Here is a 14,071-nt window from a genome sequence, read left to right as displayed (position 1 = left end):
GACCGGTGTGCATTTACGCATTAGGCCAATGGCCCCTCTTCTGCTCGCGGCTCTGGACCCAGCTCCACCCTAGCTCCACCTTGGCATAGATGAAGATTGGATGGGAAACTCGAATGCTGAATTGAAAGGCTGGGCTTCCTGCAGCGCTAGTGTGGGGGCCGGATCCTAACAATCCTACACGACATAAGCAGAACCTTCTGTAAAGTTCGATTTCGAGAATAGCTTTCGCATGTCGGATCGCACGGCTTTGAACACTACAGATGGCAACGACTGAGATTGAGGATCTTCGGAAGCAGCTAGAGTCGCTCCAGCGCTCCCATGAGGCGCTACTGAAAAGCTTATCAGCAACGAACGACACCTTCAAACCATCCGACGCCTCACAACTTCGCCGCACATCTACACGACATGGAGGCGATGCTATCTTCGCCGATACCTCGACGCTTTCTGACGACAGCAGCGATGAAGAAGACGACTACTTCGTCCAGAACGAATTACCGTCCCATTCGTTCGACCATGAACATCTACGCGAGCACCTGAAGACGCATAACTGGACTGAACATGGCAGAGAGATTCTGGCATCGATCATCTCTGATCCCGCGAAGCTCACCAAACAATCTCATCTCTTCCACATGGGTCCTGGGCCAGCAGATGATCGGAGCCATTATTCGCACTTCCAAGTGTACAATGTCGGAACCAACGGTTTGCCTGAGCTGATTGAAGTGACCGGTCCTGAAAACAACATGAGCCGGGCGACTGAGATTTGGCATGCGCTGAGAGACGTTGGCAAGCAGCCGGACCAAACAGTGGTTGGACGTATCACCATAGCGCGAGAACCTTCACCAATCTTGTTTGGTGCACTTCATCTGACGCTGAATGATGCTTTTGACATGGACGAACTATTCCGGCATCTAGTCGAAACAGAAGCTTCATCTGCGCATATGTTTCGGGCCTTCAATCAAAATCCTAAACACCAAAGGACCTTTTTCTTCAACTTTGAATACTATACCATCGTCGGAGATGACTGTCAGCCCATGCAATGGCAGCGTGCGGACAAGATAACGGGTCAGTCTGATCATCATATACCGCTTTCGCGGTGCAGTGCTGTCGTTGCGCTCGTCCTTTATGACGACAAACCACGCCGCATCCGTAACAGGGGAAGACGTGCGAAGACACAGTTCGGATGGGTACATGATGTCTGGTCGCCATGGCAAGTTTTACAGCTGGAGAGTTTCCCGGATTGGAAGTCGACACCAGCTAATGGAACGCCATATACCTTCGAAACTGGCCACAAATATCTCAACGGTGCAGAAGCATTCCTTCATGCTCTGCTCACGGAATATCGGGACGCGAGGAAGCGATTCGACGAAATCTACAAGCGGATTACCGACCTAGTCACTCCACCGCTGGGCTTCCTGTTTAGCGAAGAGTTGCGTCGAGCCCGACTGTTCGAAGACAAAGACTTTACCTGGATCCGCAGATATTTCTACGCACATCAAACCTTGGGCAATGTCAACAACAGCATTAAATCCATGATCGACGCTTTCGAAGACTGTTTCACCGACGATATCTGGGAAGGCCAGAACAAGACGCTCTGGCCGCTCTTCGAGGAGTCGCCGCGCAACGATCACTGGAAGCGCCGTTTGCGGACATTGCGGCTTCAATTCGAACGGGAAATGAAAGAGCTTAGGATCATCATCTCGGAGAATAATGAAAGACGGCATGAGATTGAAACATTGCAGGAGCAGTTGTTCTCTGGTACTAGCATCCAAGAGTCACGGAAGTCCGTTGAGTTGGCAGATGTCACCGTGCACCAAGGGTACAACATCAAGGTCTTGACCATCGTCAATCTCTTCTTCATGGTAAGTGCATATGCCAAATTCTACAAGCTCTCACAAAACAGATGACTAACGAATTAATAGCCTCTCACATTCGTAACTTCCGTTTTCGGCATGACAAACATGCCCGAAAGTCCAGCAAACTTTACGCCATTCGCCATCGTCTTGGTGACAATCTGCATACCCTTCTTCAGCATAATCGGCTTCCTCTCCACGAAATACGGCTACAGCATCTGGGCGCAGAAAACGAAGGAATTTTGGCGATGGCTACGACCAAGGACGCAGCCGAAAATTCCGAATGACACAGACTTGGAGCCTCCAAGGCGCGTAGATAGGACCATGTCGACGGAAGAGGGTATGCGGTTACGACTTAGAGGGGCAGAGCATATGCCTATGGGGGTTGGGGTGGGCATGGGAAGGAGGAGATCAAGTCAGAGACCTGCGCCGTCGCATCCGCATATTCAGCGCATGGTGGAGAGGATGGGTGAGGGGAGGGAAAGTGGGCTGACGCGATTGGGGACTGTTGTGGCTGATGACGAGCACTCGACCCATAGTAAAGAGAAGAATGGTAGTATGGGGAGAGATGCCGTCATCGATATCAAGGAGGGTTAACACAGTTCATTATCAGATAAACTCGCGGCTCGCACACTACATATCAAAAGCACTCAACCCATCCATATCACTCGGCCCGTTCCATTCTTTGGGTAGACTCCACTCGTTTCCATCCCCCAATGGCATGAAATCCAGATTCACTCCATCAATCGCACCGCCACTAACACCACCACTACCACCCGTACCAAGATCATCAAACGCGCTCAGCTCGGGGAAATGCGCATTAGCAAGTTGTGAAATCGGATCGTGAGGATCAAAGTCTGCGCCCATCCAGGCCCCAGAGTTCCGGTTCATGTGTGAAGAAGAAAGGGTGGTGGAGGGGGTGGACATGTTGTGAGAAAGCTCAGGAGGTTCCGATATGCTGGGCCAGCCGACACTACCGAGTTCCGAACGTGGCGTCACCAATACGTACCCATCGTTGTTTTGGATTGGGTCGTCGAACCGGGGTGGCGGAGGAGCTTTGATGCTGAGTCCATGTCTCCCTTGATCAGACGGCATGCTCATAGTAGTACTCATACTCATTGTTCTCGTCTTTCTGTTTCCGCCTGTGCCGGCTCTAGGTCTTCCGCTGCTGGTCTGCCTTTTCTTGGCCCACTGCTGGTTGTCGTTCATGTCGGCGTCCATATCTATTGTGCTGCCTCTTCGCGCGGGTACTGTCGAGGATGCGGGCTTGTACAAATTGAACGAAGAGTTGGGGGGCTCGGGGCCGCCGCGTAGCTCTACCATCACCGCACGAAGTACGGTAGACATTCGCTCCGCAGGTTGATAGGTAGATGCCATGTCTGAGAGAGCGGCGGACAGACATTCGAGGTACTGCATGTTGTTGGCTCTGGAGGTGGGGTCTTTGATGAACGCCAAAGCTGCTACGAGGGCGGTCGCCGCTGTACCCTACGGAGAATCGTCAGTAAGAGAGACGAAAAGGCTCGGTTACTACATACCGCATGTTGCATGCCTGTTACGAAAATTTGCTTCGTATCGAATCGCTGTCGATGTTGCCAATATATCCTTGCTACGCGAATAGCGTGTTTGGTGCACACTGTCCTACTCAGCGCAGAGAAATGGTCGTCAGGTCCACTTTCGTTGCCTGCTTGGTCTTCATACAATGCGAACGGCCGATGTAGCAAGATCAAGCTAGCGTGGTACTGCTGATGCAACAAGAAGAACGAGAATGGAGCAGTCGCAATGTTGGCTGGTGTCCAGCGCAGTTGCTCGGGTAGTCTAGCGTACCAACTGCTGAACTCGCGGTCCAGCGCTGCCATGCGCATATACTGATTTCGATCTACGGCGGTGTGTGAGTCGGAAGCAGCGTTTTGCGAGCGATGCGGATCCATATTCTCGGTAATCTTTCCTGCGAGCTCCATAAGATCGAGGAGTGCTTCGTAGATCATCGTCTCCATGCTCTTCCCCAGTCCAGCCGGTCGACAGGTGCCAAGGCGCTCAAACTGCTTTGTCAAGTTGTATATTTCAAGATCGGAAGGCTTCATCGAGGTCGGCCGGCCCAAGAAAAGTGCCCAGTATTTGTCGTAGATGACGCATGCCCAAAGAGTCATTTGGCGGATCTCGACCTCGCGTTCTGGAAGACCTGAGAGTCGTGTATCGAGGTGGAGACTATGTAGACGTTAGTATACCACTGAGACATCTTCGAGTAGAACATACCCGATATCGAAAGCAAGTCGCACAGCCATCCCGCCGTACATCCAGCCCAGGTTATCTCTACCGACGCCGCACTCGAGATCGCCTAGCAGAAGCAACGCAACTACGCTCGGTATTCCACCCGGTCTTTCCAGCTCATGATCCAGCATGTACTTTGCTTCGCGATGTAACGTGCTCTCCATGCCCGGTAATCCAATTCTTCTAATGTCGAGTCTTTCCTTGTTTGCGAAACGGTAACCCATGGCCAGAACACAGACATGTAGGAACCCAGAATAGAACTGTGTATGTCCCATCTCGCGGTCTTCGTTGAAAGCATCTTGGTGCAAAACATGGATGACTGGGTTGTAACATTGCCAGAACAGATCCATGAGATAGTCGTATGTTTCCAGTGGAAGAGAGCGGATGATCTTGTCGGCGCGTCGAGCCTGCTCATTCATCTCTTGTGTTGCGCCGAAGGGGTTGACCGACTCAGAATGTACATGGCAGTTTGTTGTTGGACCGAAGTAGCGGAGGCGGCCGTTCAACTGATCAAAGCTAAGATGGCCTCGAGTAGAGAGGAGACGGTTGACCATACCATCTTTCTTTGGAGGTGGTAGCATAGATGGCGAGCCCGCGCTTTCTGCATCACCGTTTGAGAAACGAGGACTATTCGTGTTCATCTCGTGCTGTTCGAAATCAGGATAGTCATCTTGTGGGCTTTGTTGACTGCCTGGACTGGAATGGTTTTCGTTGTTGTGCGCTTGGGTTTCGCTTGCTTTCTGGGTGGGTGATGTACCTTCTTCGTCGGGTTGAGGGTTATGGCGGGTTTTGGGAGGGTGATTCGCTGGGGGTAGCTCTTCGCCTCGCTCCTTCAGCATTGTTTCTAGTAGTGCTACGCGATCGGTGAGAGAGCACATGTATGCCCTCGAGATAGGTCTGTACAGGTGTCAGCTTGGTATCAGCCAGTAAAGACACATCACATACCGTCGTCGTTCGTCGTCGTTTTTGATGACGCATTCCACCCCTGATCGTTTACACTGTGTACACTCTGTCTCGCCAGGAGGTACTACACACTGCAAAGTCGTCAAAACGTATCGTGGAAGCAGATGGAACAGACATACTCGTATCCGGCGGTCTCGGCACGACGCGCAAGCGACTGACGCCCTGTGTCGAGGTTTTGAAGACTTCCCTTTCGTGGAGCCCTTCTCCGATGTATTCTGCTCCTGCTTGCTGCCGGCTTTCGAGGCCGGTTCCGGTGAGCGCTGTTCGCTCATGTTGTTATCAGGTGCTGCCGATCTTTCGTTGGCCATCGATGGTGTCGCTTTTGGTATGTACGGGGGATGGTGTCTCGCGGACAGACGTCAGCAGGGAATCACACTACTATGTCGCAAAGCGTTGTGGATGTTGCGGGGAGAGGAGTCGCAGACCGGACAGCGAGGACGACTGTCAAGCCTAAACTCCGAGTTCCACGAGCATGAAGTGACCCAGGTCTAATCTAGCCCTAAACGTTACCCGCTAGATTTTGGAGAGGTTTAGGCCTTCAACTCGTGGAGGTGGGGCCCCGCAGTTTCACTGTACTGGGCGCCTCCAAGCTATGCGACCACGTTGGCTTTTGGCAAGCTTCTTCGTAAATCTAGCAACCGAATGACATGTACCTAGCAATGCTGTCGGCTCGACATGCTCGGAACGAGCTGCGTACCGGATCTGACGAATCATGACCCCAGAAGAGCGAGTGCTTGCAGAGTCGAGAACACCGTGCTCAAGGCCAAACCTACGGCATGGCTTAATTTCCCTCTCCACAAGCTCGTTAACCGGCATTGAGCCGATCTTTGCGGAGAAGCCTACAGTTGACGTAGGAGTGCATTGCGGATCGCTTGGTTGGAGGAACAAGTCACTCTGTCGCTTCGAGGCCATCGTCACATGAACCTATGGCGTCAGTAGTTCGCATCTGAGCTGAGTCTGGGGCTGCTCTGCATTCACCCAAAGCCCAATTGCAGGCCATAGCGCAGTGTGGCGTCGTCCCTATGCGACGGTAGTCGGGAAATCACGATTCGTGTTAGGGCAGAGTGAGTCTTCAATCCGGGGTACATGAGTCGAAAGACGTCGAGATGAGCGGGGTCAAGGCTTGCGATTGGGGTGGCGGAGTCTCGGAGCTTGTAACCATCGTGATGTTTGCTTCTTGGCGTTCTTATTAGGACTAGGAAGCGAGCATCCGACGCCTGCATCCATGGACGCAATCAGGCTAGCCATAGTCACTATAGTTTGACACGCACACCAGGTCCTAGCGAACTGCGACAGAAGCCGTGCGCGATTGAGGGGTCTTGAGGGCTGTGGGAGCTGCCAGTCACCAATATTAACTTTCTTCCAAACCATTCGGAATTGCCGAAGTGATGGGCACGCATGCTATGCGCGATGCAAATGAACCAAAAAGTAGCAGCTTGTCAGAAAAGAAGTAAATTATGAGCCCTGACGGGTAACGCCCAGCACGCTCGGATGCCAATGGAAAGAAAACAACCCGAAATCCGGGCCCAGATCTAGTACCAACAAGCGACGGTACGCCTGACCCATTGACAGATGTCAGCTCGGCCGCCTTTAGTCAACGTCCCATTCGTGGTCCCAGTTGCGAATATAGGGGCTCAAGCCATGCATATCCTTCATTGCCGTCGCCTTCACATCGCCGTTGCCTAAGAAAGCAAACCGGTTCTTGTATCTGTAAACATAGTCGTAGTCTTCCCAGCGCGGTGTCTTGATGGTTTTGAGGAAGTGTATCGTCTGCATTGAATGAGTCAGTCGCGAACAGCTTTGTGCGGGGTTGATAGGAGATGCGCGCATAAGGTCGGGTATGCGCGACACCACCGTTGATTGGGACAGGGATATATGGAAGGAAGCGCGACATAAAAGCTGAAGGGTACTTACGGCACCAGGCCACAGATAGATCCTGTTCTTGATCTGTCCGTTCTTGAACCAACTCCGGCACTCTTCTTGCCACACTGTCGTCTTGTGGAACTCATCAAAATGCGCGTAGATCTCATCTAGGGCGTCCTGCTTCACACTCATAGCTTTGATGCCTTCGCTCTGCATCTTCTTCATGCACTTGATGCTATACTCTACCGTTGTCTCGATCGACGGCAAGAGCGTGCCGTTACTCCACGTCGCGCCGGGTCCGACTATAGTGTAGAAGTTCGGGAATCGAGGAGCGGATACACCCATGTAGAGGTTCGGGCCGGTGGTCCAGTCTTCTTTGATGGATACGTTGGAGCCGTTGCGAACCGTGAAGGCGGGTTGGAATGCGACCTGGAAGCCAGTGGCGCAGACAATGGCGTCGAGTTTGTGGATCTTACCGTCCTTAGTCTTAATACCTTCCGGAACTACTCGTTCGATGCCGTCGAAGACTGGAGTTACGTTGTCTTGCACTAAAGCCTCCAGGAAGCCGTCTCCGGGCGAGATGCGCCGGCAGCCAACGGACCACTTGGGGATTATGAACTCTTTTAGCTTCTCGTGGCCAGGCCCCATACGGCGGTGCATCTCTTTGGTGATAACATCTTTGAACTGGTTCTGGAGTTCTGAGTTCTGCTGGTACATCCCGAACAAGCTGTTGATCTCTGCTTCGATCTTCTTCCGGAACTCCAAGTGATACTCCGGGTCTTCCTTGAATTTCTTGATGTCGGCTTCGGTGAAAGTGTACTGCCGTTGTCCAGGGTCGACATCTTGCCCCTTCTGGAGGTCGTCGTTCAGTGCGCCGGCGCCGAACGGAGGCGATATCCATGTCGGACTCCGCATGTATACTTCCAACCCCTTGACGACCTTTTGAAGGGATGGTACGATTTGGACGCTGGTTGAACCAACGCCGATGACGGCGGCGTTGATGTTTGTGAAGTCGACGCTGTGATCCCAGCACGCGGAGTGGAGGACGGGACCCTTAAAGTCGTGAAGACCTTCAATGTCTGGCCATTTCCAGTTGTTCAGAATACCTGTTATCTGTTAGGCGTGTAAATATGACGCTGGTCTAACACTCACCTGAACCGTTCACCAAGACGTGCGCCCAATCTTTCCTCATCGAGCCAGTCTTGGGATTCCTGATGGTAAGGCTGTAGCACCCATCCTCATCGTTCCAGCTGGCTTGCTCGATCCTGCTGTTCAGCTGCATGTACTTCTTGCTTCCATGTCTCTCGGCGAAGTTCTCGAAATATCCCTGGATCTCCTTCCCTGCTGCGAAGAAAGTCGACCAGTCGGGTTTCGGGTCCCAGGTGAAGTTGTAGTCATGCGATGGAATATCGCATGCGACGCCGGGATAGGTGTTCTCGTACCATGTTCCGCCAAACTGTGCGTTCTTCTCAAACAACGTCAACTCCCAGGATCCAGGCTCCAGCATCTTCTCCATCTTGTAGGCTAGACACAGCCCTGATGCACCCGCGCCAACACATGCCACTCGCAGCTTGGCTGGCTTGGAATGGTATTGATCCAGGGTTCTGTAGGGTCCATCAACATGCGATGGTGGGTAGTCGTAGTTGTGACCGTAGCCGTTGACGTTCAGTCCGTTTGGCATCTCCGAGCCCCCCATCGTGGCGGTTGCTAAGACTGGTAGGTGCTATCCCAAAGGAGAGTGACAGATACGTGATCACAGAGATAAACCGAAAAGCGAGAAGGACAAAGTCGATAGGGTATGCTGAGATGCAGCCTCGAAGACAGTAGATAGAGCTTGAAGATGCTACTCAATCAACATAAAGAAGATAGCGAGGCAGCCCGACCACTGTATCGGGGCGAACCAACATCTCTGGAGTGTTTAACCGCGCCTCGGATGTCTTCACACATCTCACTGTACACCTCCTCGCACGCCGGTTGGTGCATGGCATGCGGCATAGATTAGGCCGGTTTTCGCAGGCGCTGCGACCGGTACGAGAACGCGTCTGGGTTCGCGCACTGTCTTGCTGCATTAGCCAGGCCGAGATGCATGACTACGGTGATGCTTGTGGCGGCATGATGGGTGTCAAGGGTGTGCATCTGCTGAGGGGTTGCGGATGTACTTACGCGGGGCAGTTCAGGTGCGATCCAGCATGAACTCAAAGCTGGCAAGGTCACGCTTGCCCACTTTGGGATGTGTGGGGAAGGCGGGGGTAGTCGGCAAGAGCGACATGTCATGGAAGCTGAGTTTAGTAAAGAACATTGATTCATGCAAATTGTAGTGTACACGCGTGATCTCATGATCAGGCGTCGGATGTTGTTGTGTTTACGCTCGTCTGGTGTTGATCCCATTGCAGGTACTTTGAAAGCCGATGAGTGCCAGACGCATCATGTTCAGATGCGAAATAGCCAAAGATGTGCTGTCGCTGATATTGCGTGCAGATAATGACTATAGTACAGCGCTGTCTAGAGTCTAGCCTTGCCCATCTTCTCAGCGTCCCTCTTCGCCCATTCTTTGACGACCTTCCTCATGATCTTCCCAGACTGCAACTTCGGCACCTCGTCCACGAACACGATGCCTCCTACAAGCTGCTTGTGTTTTGCGACCTTGATCTTCATGTGCCTGTGGATATCCTCCGCGTTTGTCTTGCCCTTGTGTTCGTCCTTGAGCGTGACGTATGCACGTGGCCATTCCTGCCCATCAAGCGTGATACCAACGGCAGCCGCATCGGCGATTGGGTCGAATTCGAGGAGCACGGCTTCCAGTTCGGCGGGTGCAACTTGTAAAGCGTTGACTTTTATCAGCTCCTGGGTAGTATTAGCACTCGTTCCAATCGTGAGTGTTGAAAGGCAAAAGTGACTAGCCTTCTTTCGATCAACTATCCAGAACCATCCGTTCTTCACGATAGCAACGTCTCCAGACTTGAGCCATCCATCTGGTGAGATAGACTCCTTAGTCGCGTCTGGATTGCGCCAGTAGCCAAGACATATGTTGGGACCACGAACATGAAGTTCGCCTGGCTGTCCTTCGGGGACTTCGCTGCCGTCGTCGTCGAGAAGCATGCATTCGCAGTTGGGGTCTAGCTGGCCTACACTACCGGAGCTGTGGCTGATTAGAAGCGAGCGGTGAGATGGCGAGGACGAACTTACTCATCTACAGTACCTCCTGGCACGTGTATGGCTCCGCAAGTAACCTCCGTCATACCCCAGCCCTGGACGATCTCGCATTGTAGCTTCTTGCTGATCTCATTCTGGAGTTCCTTTGACAGTGGTGCGGCACCGCATAGGATATCAGTTACGCTACTAAGATCGTACTTCGCCGTCTCTGGTCTCTTGCTGAGCATGACCATAATTGGCGGCGCAACCTGCAGATGTGTGACTTTGTGAGTCTGAATCACCCGCAAGAATTCCTCATACTCAAACTTCTTCATGATATAGCAAGGTATCTGCAGCTTCTGTGCCATGGCTATGGTGTAGAGCTGCCCGTAAGCGTGATATAGAGGTAGGAACCCGATCCATGTTTCCTGAGGCCGGGTCTCCGCGTTCCATGGCTTATTGAGATATCTTATGAAGATTGTTTGTTCGAGGTTCGCAATCAGATTGTAGTGGCTTACTTCGACGCCCTTGGGTAGACCGGTGGTACCGGAGGAGTAGTTTACCGTCGCTGTTGTGGTGGTTGCTTCTTGTTCTGAAAGCTTCGGGAAATTGTATGCCTTGCTCTCAGCCGGGGATGGCAACATGTCCCTCCAGTCTTTGCAGCCTTCGACCGGTGCGCAAGGCTCGTCTGAAAAGAGGAAGACGCGGCCTTCTGGAAGACCGGCACCTTTCGCTGCTGCTACGGCTGCTTTGATGAGAGTTGGGTGCGCGAGAATGAACTTTGCCTCCGTATTCGCAACTTGGTGTATCATCTCTGGAAGCTGTCAGTATAATCCCTGCTGTTCTTGCATGTTACTTACCAGAGACGGTGTATGCTGGGTTCGCGCCGCTGAAGATCCGCTTCGACCCCACAATTCCAAGGTAGGCTACAGGAACGAAGATGTGGTTTGGTGTGAAGATCATGACCACCTCGCCTGGTTTACTCCCAATGCGATCCAGACCCAAGGCCAGCCGTTTCGACCATTGCAGCAACGATCGTGGTGTCAAGTGCTGGTCGGTATCTTTGGAGTCTATCCAAATCGGTGTGTCTGAAGGCGCTGCTTCCTGGGGAAACAGATAATCGAGCAGGTTGCATTTTGGAATGTCAAGTACTGGGAATGGCGACGCGAACGGCATTGTGATGGTGGTAGGGGACGAGAATGGCAGGCTCAATCAGGGTAGATGGGGAAGGCGAGACGACGACAATCGCTCTCAAGCCACACAGCGAAGAAGTCAGATGCATTCATGATGAGAGAATGGCTTATAGTGAGGATTAATCATGGGGAGGCGTTGTTGCTGCAGCCGGTAGACGAGGTATCCGCGGGGGTGCACAGACGCGTCCGCTCCTCCCGAGGATATCGAACTCCACACACCGAGCTTCCCAGGCGCGTATGTACCCCAGACAGTTCATCAACATGGCGCATCGCGAGACTGTTCCTCGCTTGCTATCGTACTGTTTCTTCCTTGACATCGGGGATTGACCACCATGTCTGAATTGAGAGACTTCAACCGCATGTTCAGCCTCGACGGCAAGGTCGCGCTCGTCACTGGAGGTAAGCAACATTAATGCAACCAACATGAACGCGTTTTAATTCGTCTTACTAGGCTCGAGAGGCCTCGGCCTTCATACTGCGACCGCTTTTCTCCTCGCCGGTGCAAAGAAAGTCTTCATCTCCGCGCGTAAGAACGAAGGAGAGCAAGGCATCGACCAAGCGGTCGAGAAGCTCAACAAGCTGCCTGTATCTGGTACAGCGGTCGGCATCGCTGCCAATGTCGCGGACACAGAAGATATCGAGAGGCTAGTCAGAAAGGTCCAAGAGACAGATGACAAGCTGGATATCCTCGTGTGCAACGCGGGAGCCACATGGGGAGGGCCGTTCGATCCGACACCAGACTGGTCGAGCAAGAAAGTGCTCGACCTCAATGTTCGCGGTGTCTTCAACCTGGCACGACTGTGAGTATCGACCAGTAACAACATATGTGCTGCTCCTAACGCCAACAGCTTCGCACCCCTGCTCGAACGCGCTGGTACCCGTCAATCGCCCTCCCGCGTCATCATCGTCTCTTCCACAGCCGGCACGACCGTTCCCCACGTCGGTGAGCACGGCACTATCATGTACAGCATCTCCAAAGCTGCAGCCCACCACCTTTCAAGGCAGCTCGCTGTCGAACTCGGGCCCAGGAATATCACAACCAACACCGTTGCACCGGGCTTCTTCCCCTCGAAACTCGCAAACGGGCTGATCGAGATGCTGGGCGGGCAGCAAGAGCTGGAGGATAACAACCCGCGAAAGCGGCTGGGCGAGCCAGAGGACATCGCTGGCGTCATGGTCTTCCTGTGTAGCCCAGCAGGAGCATACATTAATGGGGAAGACATTGCTGTGGATGGTGGTATGAGACTTGCATCAGGACGCCATTCTAAGCTCTAGAAGTGTATGGAATCCGTTCGACATTTGCTGTGTATCTATGTACATCTCAAGTCCCGTTCGTACCGTCTTTCTTGCCTCCTTCAAATCTACTTAGCTGCTTCGCCATGCTAGTGTGCGCCATCATCGCCCGCATGTTATCATCGCAAAACTCCGGTCCTGCATTGAAGTAGAAATTGTTGCCGTTCACCTCCACCGTCAACCCCCAATGCTCGTCCCCAGTCTTCTTCACACCTTTCGCGTCCACAATATCGCCTCCGTCTACCAATTTGACTACAGTATCGACCACCGTTTCCATGGGTGTAAAATACTCCAGGGGAAAAGACTTCCATTCTTCCTGGCTCAAAAGACCAGTGTTGACTGTCCCTGGACATGTAGTAAATGTGCGTATCCCCTCGTGGTGGTATGCGACGGTGATGGCGCGATTGAACTGTATCACGGCAGCTTTGCCCCCACTGTATATCGGACAGAACTCTGATGGGTATAGTCCGCCACAAGACGCTGTCATGACCAACACGGGATCCAAGTTTCCATGCTTTGCCATGGCCTTGCGGAAGTAATGTAAAGCCAGGTATGATGTGTCGATTACCGCTTTCAGGTTGATGTCTACGCTTAGTTGGTTTGGTGGTGGAGGAGGCGGACCATCTAGGTCATGTTTCGCATAGAAGTTGTCGCGTTCCACGATTCCAGCATTGGCGTATACGAAGTCTAGTTTTTGAGACGGGTTGTAGCTGGCTTCGAATGCAGAGACAAGCGAAGAGTAATCAGTGACATTTGTCTGGTGAAATTGGGTATTCTTCAGCTTGCTAGCTGCTTGTTTGCCGGCTTCGGCGTTCATGTCCAGGAGATGGAGTTCCCAGTCTTCGTCAGTCCGATTCGAGAGAGCTGTTGCAACCGCTAGGCCCATGCCTGATGCTCCGCCGGTGATCAAAGCAACCTTCTTCGACATCTTGGGAGAAGCGTTCGTGATCAAAACCCACTCAGGAAGTATTGCGTTTATGAGGGGAGAATCTGTAACATGGTATAATTGGAAGTGTGATAGCAGGTCGAAAATACAAATAACAACAGGATTTGATATGCGAATAGCACTGTTGTATAATATAGACTCTGAGTGTGATACTGTCTATCTAGGCGAGTAGCTCAAGCAGCCACCTTACCAAAACGCAGACACGTCCCGTGTGTGCCTACTCCGCATTCACTAGGAAAGCATCTTCCGAGTTGGCAGTTTGTAGTAATGGATAATTGGCAATCCCTTGACACATCTCTAAGCATACCCGTCAGGCTTCCTCACATTACGGTTTGCTTCAGCGGTGACCACTTTCTACCTAGGTACTCTTACGTCAAAAGCCGATCCCACCTGCGATATGGATCACGCTCGTAGGCATCGTCGCGAATTCTAACTCTACAGCATCTGGCATGACTCTCGTTCAACCTGCGCGTGTGATCGACATGATTCAAAGCTGTCGTACGCAGCTTCGCCATGGGCCTCACACAGCATGACGCGGGGCGATGCGGGGAAAGTGGAGACGC

The 14,071-nt window shown here is 52.4% G+C and overlaps 6 protein-coding genes across 6 annotated transcripts; 2 read left to right on the top strand and 4 right to left on the bottom strand.

The window, feature by feature from the left end:
* Window positions 1–260: 260 nt before the first annotated feature.
* Window positions 261–2,447, top strand: J4E84_005586 (uncharacterized protein; the record flags this gene model as incomplete). The annotated part of the gene is made up of 2 exons (XM_049388182.1): window positions 261–1,859; window positions 1,920–2,447. 2 exons carry the CDS (start codon window positions 261–263, stop codon window positions 2,445–2,447), a joined length of 2,127 nt encoding a protein of 708 aa, XP_049244422.1.
* A 36-nt stretch (window positions 2,448–2,483) lies between these two features.
* On the bottom strand, window positions 2,484–5,389 carry J4E84_005585 (uncharacterized protein; the record flags this gene model as incomplete). Its single annotated transcript, XM_049388181.1, has 5 exons — window positions 2,484–3,335; window positions 3,386–4,055; window positions 4,104–5,015; window positions 5,064–5,152; window positions 5,201–5,389. The coding sequence occupies 5 exons, from the start codon at window positions 5,387–5,389 to the stop codon at window positions 2,484–2,486; spliced, it is 2,712 nt and encodes a 903-aa protein (XP_049244421.1).
* A 1,282-nt stretch (window positions 5,390–6,671) lies between these two features.
* Window positions 6,672–8,640, bottom strand: J4E84_005584 (uncharacterized protein; the record flags this gene model as incomplete). The annotated part of the gene is made up of 3 exons (XM_049388180.1): window positions 6,672–6,851; window positions 6,996–8,050; window positions 8,097–8,640. 3 exons carry the CDS (start codon window positions 8,638–8,640, stop codon window positions 6,672–6,674), a joined length of 1,779 nt encoding a protein of 592 aa, XP_049244420.1.
* An 806-nt stretch (window positions 8,641–9,446) lies between these two features.
* Window positions 9,447–11,252, bottom strand: J4E84_005583 (uncharacterized protein; the record flags this gene model as incomplete). Its single annotated transcript, XM_049388179.1, has 4 exons — window positions 9,447–9,788; window positions 9,846–10,083; window positions 10,131–10,890; window positions 10,937–11,252. The coding sequence occupies 4 exons, from the start codon at window positions 11,250–11,252 to the stop codon at window positions 9,447–9,449; spliced, it is 1,656 nt and encodes a 551-aa protein (XP_049244419.1).
* A 349-nt stretch (window positions 11,253–11,601) lies between these two features.
* On the top strand, window positions 11,602–12,544 carry J4E84_005582 (uncharacterized protein; the record flags this gene model as incomplete). Its single annotated transcript, XM_049388178.1, has 3 exons — window positions 11,602–11,668; window positions 11,721–12,069; window positions 12,118–12,544. The coding sequence occupies 3 exons, from the start codon at window positions 11,602–11,604 to the stop codon at window positions 12,542–12,544; spliced, it is 843 nt and encodes a 280-aa protein (XP_049244418.1).
* A 46-nt stretch (window positions 12,545–12,590) lies between these two features.
* J4E84_005581 (uncharacterized protein) lies at window positions 12,591–13,490 on the bottom strand (the record flags this gene model as incomplete). The annotated part of the gene is made up of 1 exon (XM_049388177.1): window positions 12,591–13,490. One exon carries the CDS (start codon window positions 13,488–13,490, stop codon window positions 12,591–12,593), a length of 900 nt encoding a protein of 299 aa, XP_049244417.1.
* Between the last annotated feature and the right edge of the window lie 581 nt (window positions 13,491–14,071).

Source organism: Alternaria hordeiaustralica, assembly GCF_023758085.1.
Source record: "Alternaria hordeiaustralica strain BMP 2776 chromosome Unknown scaffold_9, whole genome shotgun sequence".
Lineage (NCBI taxonomy): Eukaryota > Fungi > Ascomycota > Dothideomycetes > Pleosporales > Pleosporaceae > Alternaria > Alternaria hordeiaustralica.
This window is presented reverse-complemented; position numbering and strand designations above follow the sequence as displayed.